The sequence below is a fragment of the Notothenia coriiceps genome, unplaced genomic scaffold (assembly GCF_000735185.1).
Source record: "Notothenia coriiceps isolate Sejong01 unplaced genomic scaffold, NC01 NC01_scaffold00026971, whole genome shotgun sequence".
NCBI lineage: Eukaryota > Metazoa > Chordata > Actinopteri > Perciformes > Nototheniidae > Notothenia > Notothenia coriiceps.
The window spans coordinates 4,356-8,212 of record NW_011359672.1 but is presented as its reverse complement, the minus strand read 5'-3'; the positions used below and the strand labels follow the sequence as shown (position 1 = coordinate 8,212).

At 43.5% G+C, this 3,857-nt stretch overlaps 1 protein-coding gene across 1 annotated transcript in view; it reads right to left on the bottom strand.

Moving 5' to 3' along the window:
- Window positions 1–2,575: 2,575 nt before the first annotated feature.
- Window positions 2,576–3,857, bottom strand: part of LOC104957406 (origin recognition complex subunit 1-like) — a gene marked incomplete at its 5' end in the record, with an annotated part of 3,997 nt that continues 2,715 nt past the window's right edge. The window contains one exon of the mRNA XM_010785033.1: window positions 2,576–2,851. Coding sequence (XP_010783335.1) covers window positions 2,576–2,851 — 276 coding nt within the window. The remainder of the gene's footprint in view (window positions 2,852–3,857) is intronic.

Below are 3,857 nucleotides of genomic sequence, written 5' to 3'. Positions count from 1 at the left end.
TTCATGTCCAGCCCTTTTACCTCTCCCCCCTCGACGTTGTCAAAGGGTGATGACGACTAACTTGGTTATGGTTTTGTTGGCACTTTGCACGGACACAGACATGCAGTCGCTCAAGTAGGCGGTATACTTGCGTGACGTTTGCCCTTTACCGTTAGTGCCAAGCGACTGTATCTGTCAATCCCGCGTTTCAGAGGTTCGCTTAACGACTGATCGCAATTAATCTAGTGTAAGATTATAATGAGTTCAACTAACTACACCTAATGGGGGACCTAAACGTCTGCTGTCACTCGAACATCATCAGTGTATCATCGTTTTTCTTTAGTGTTATTACTTTGTTCCTGTGTGCTATGCTCCATGAGTATGATAAATGACGTGAGTACGTAATGTGACAGTGTCGTAAACTTGAGTGCCAAGAATGAGTAGAAGAGAGTTGTAACAGTATAACATATGAGTTACACAATGTGACGCGTTTTTACAGCGATAACGATACTCATCATAATCTTGTGTTGGTCGTCGAGTCGTTGTAGGTTCGACTGAGCGACCTCAAGGTGGCATTCCGTCTTTCTTATGTAGGTCTTTTGCAGTAAAGGTTTGCCAGACCCTGTAAAGAGTTCTGTTTGGAAAGAGGTTTCTAAGAGTAGACGTAGTGCATGGTCCTAGATATGAGGGTATAGTCATGTGTATAGATAGTCTTCTGGAAGTCAAGTGAACAACGGTAGTTTTGTCTCTCCTGCGTCGTGTTGACTGCAAGGATTTTGCCTGAAATCTGACGAGCAGTGAAGTGTTATTGTTACTCTAAGTGGTAGGGACCTTTTATCGACCGCCCGCACGTTCGTGTTCGCAAGTATTAATTACGTGGGATGAACTTGCAGCAGAATAGAGAGTACGATGATGACAAGGTTACCGTCTTCGTAATTTATGGACGAATTTAGACTATCAAAAAGTATAAAACCAAAATATGCCCGCGAGTGACGTTGGTATAATGGTAGGTAGCTAGTTCTGTACCGATATGCAAGAAAGCTTCACAGAGAGTACCAAGGAGTGGGTGGAAATTGGCATGCTACCTACGTATGAAACGTTCAACTTTATCGATTACTGCCGCGATGTGCCTGTCTTTGCGCTGTCCGAGGCAAACGGAAGTGGGTAGTTGCTGATAGCGACGCTGCATTTGCACGGATCCAAAAGTCTAGCCTTATAAACAGTGTCAACGAGGCTAGTCTAGTCCAGAGGAGGTAAATATCTTAAATAAATCTACTACAAACAGAGACTAAAGATGGTTGTTGTGTAGCGGTTTCTAAGGCCCAGCTCATGAAACCGTAGACACAAAATTTGTCGACCTTAGGGAAACACTTAACATAGAGTGAACGCGCAGGAAATTAAAGAACTATGTCGCCGTAGGTTGTAAGTAAACAATATAGTGTCTCTAGTGCTGGGTACTTTCGATTAGCGCTTTTCTGACGAGGTTATACGAGCAACATTACTGCACAGTAGGGGAAAAATCACTCCCCTAAAATAAATGCTTAACGTCCGTAGTTGGACTCTTGCGCCTCTCTTCATCAACATCGTACAGAGCACCAACTACAATACTGTAAGCATAATGCGAACATGATAATGGACATTATCGAGGAGATCTCGTCCAAGAAGAGGCTGTGCACGTGGGTCGAGTCCCGTCGACGTGGAGCAACCACTCAGGTCGACACACACACACACACGACCCACACACTCCTTTAAGGGTCCAGCTCTCCCCAGCTCAAGCAGAAGGACCATCACCATGACGACTCTCAGTACTTCCTCTCATCTCTTTCATCTTGTTCTTGTTTTCTACAGCTGTAACTCTGTCTACACACCTCTACTCCTATCGTTCATCGAGCATATATCCACCTAGCGTGTATCACCATCGACTCCACACACACTAATCTAGGTTTTTTATTTGAAATACCCAAAGTGACTACTGTCCCCTTTTTCACAGTTAATTAATAGTCTACATTGACACGAAAACACGTACTTGACTACACCCATGAGTTAACGTGTATATATACTTATAAAATTTACAATACCACGTTAAAGTAAAATATTAAAAAGAAATTTTCAAAAGGCAACGAGTTGTTGCACTTAATCTCACATCATCAGTGCTGACTACGTGAGCTACCAGATCGACACCCACACACCTTTTCTTGTTCCGTTTTATACTCCGGTCGGTCTCTCTAGGAGTCTAATTTTATGCAATACTTCCACAAGTAAGTTTATCGAAACCGACGTAAGGTGATATAACACCGGTCACAGGGTGTAAATCTTGTGTTTTTATGGAAAATAACAACATTTATTGAATGATCTATGATGGTTTTATTCTTAAAAGGAGGTGATTTGGAACCTATTGTGTCGGAGGTTAAATAGGCTTCCAACGATAAATGTAAAAAAGTTTCACACTGGTTCGTCGAGCTCGTAGAATCTATTTGTTACAATTAACCTTAAAAAACTCCTAAGTTTCTAAATTCAAATAAAATTGAAGAAGATATGATCACGTACTAATTTTTTTGTCCAGAGTTAAAGGTAGTGTAAACACAACACAAATGCATCATTGGAGAATGTTGGACTCCACGCCTTGCAGACGCTTGTTTGTTTCATTGTAGAGACTGAAGATGTCGGCCAGGTATGCTGTTTTAATCCAGAATGACTCAGTCACTTGCTCTGACAGTGCGCGGTTACGAGTTTGTAGAAACTCTTCAATTTTTTCCTTCAGTTCTACAAAGCGTGCCAGCACTCGGCCGCGTGAGAGCCAGCACACCTCGGTGTGCAGGAGGAGGGTTTGGTGCGCTTCATCCTCGCAGAAGTCTGCGAATAGGGGGGCGACCTTTGATGAAATTGACTATTTTAACAACAGTTGAGAGTGTTACGCTGAGGTCTTCTGACAGTTTCTTGCTGGCCAGGGCCTGGCGATGTATCACACAGTGAAATATTGTGCAGTGTGGGGCCTTTTCTTTCAAGCGACTGTTAAATCCCGTTTTTCCCCATCATTGAGGCAGCTCCCTCTGTGCAAAATGCAACTAAATTCTCATAGGAAAGATTGTGGGATGAGAGGTAAGAATCCACTGCAGTAAAAATGTCCTCACCCCGGGTGGTAGTGGTAAGGTTGACTGACATAAGAATGTCCTGCTTCAAATCTTCCCCATCGATATATTGCACATAAACAATCAGCACAGCCTCGTCTGCTACAGTTGTGGTTTCATCAAGTTGTATGGCAAATGGCCCCTTTCCAAGCTTTTCGAGCAGCTGCAGCTCGCAGTTACTTGCCATCTTGTCAATTCTGTCTTTCACCGTATTGTTTGACAGTGGTACAGTTTTTAGCTTCTCCGCCACCTGCGGGCCGCACAGTTTCTCAACCATCTTAATGCAAGCTGGCTTAATGAGCTGCTCGCCAATGTTGTGCGGTTTCTTTGCCTTTGCTATTAAAAGTGCAAATTCAAAAGAGGCCTAGGTGGCCTTCTGTGCATCGCTGCCAGCCCTAACAAACGCTGTTCTAATATCCATCGGCTTGTTTGCTTTTGCAAGGTGTTGTTTCTTTATGAAAAAGTCCCGATCACGCCCGACTGTTTCTGGGTGCATGGTCTGTTGGTGTCTCTTCATTTTGCTGGGTTTCATGCTTTCGTTGGCTAGCTTCTCTCTGCATATCACACACTCTGGGCGGGTTTTGTCCGTTCCCTCCATGAAACCGAAGTTAAGATAGCTCTCTAGGTAGGTCCTCATTTTCTTTTTGATTGCAGATGAGCTGTCATCTCCTTTACGTTTTTCAGACATTTTTAGACAAAAATATTCACCTTATGAAGTCGGTCGCTGGCTAGCAAGCGCAGCTACACCGT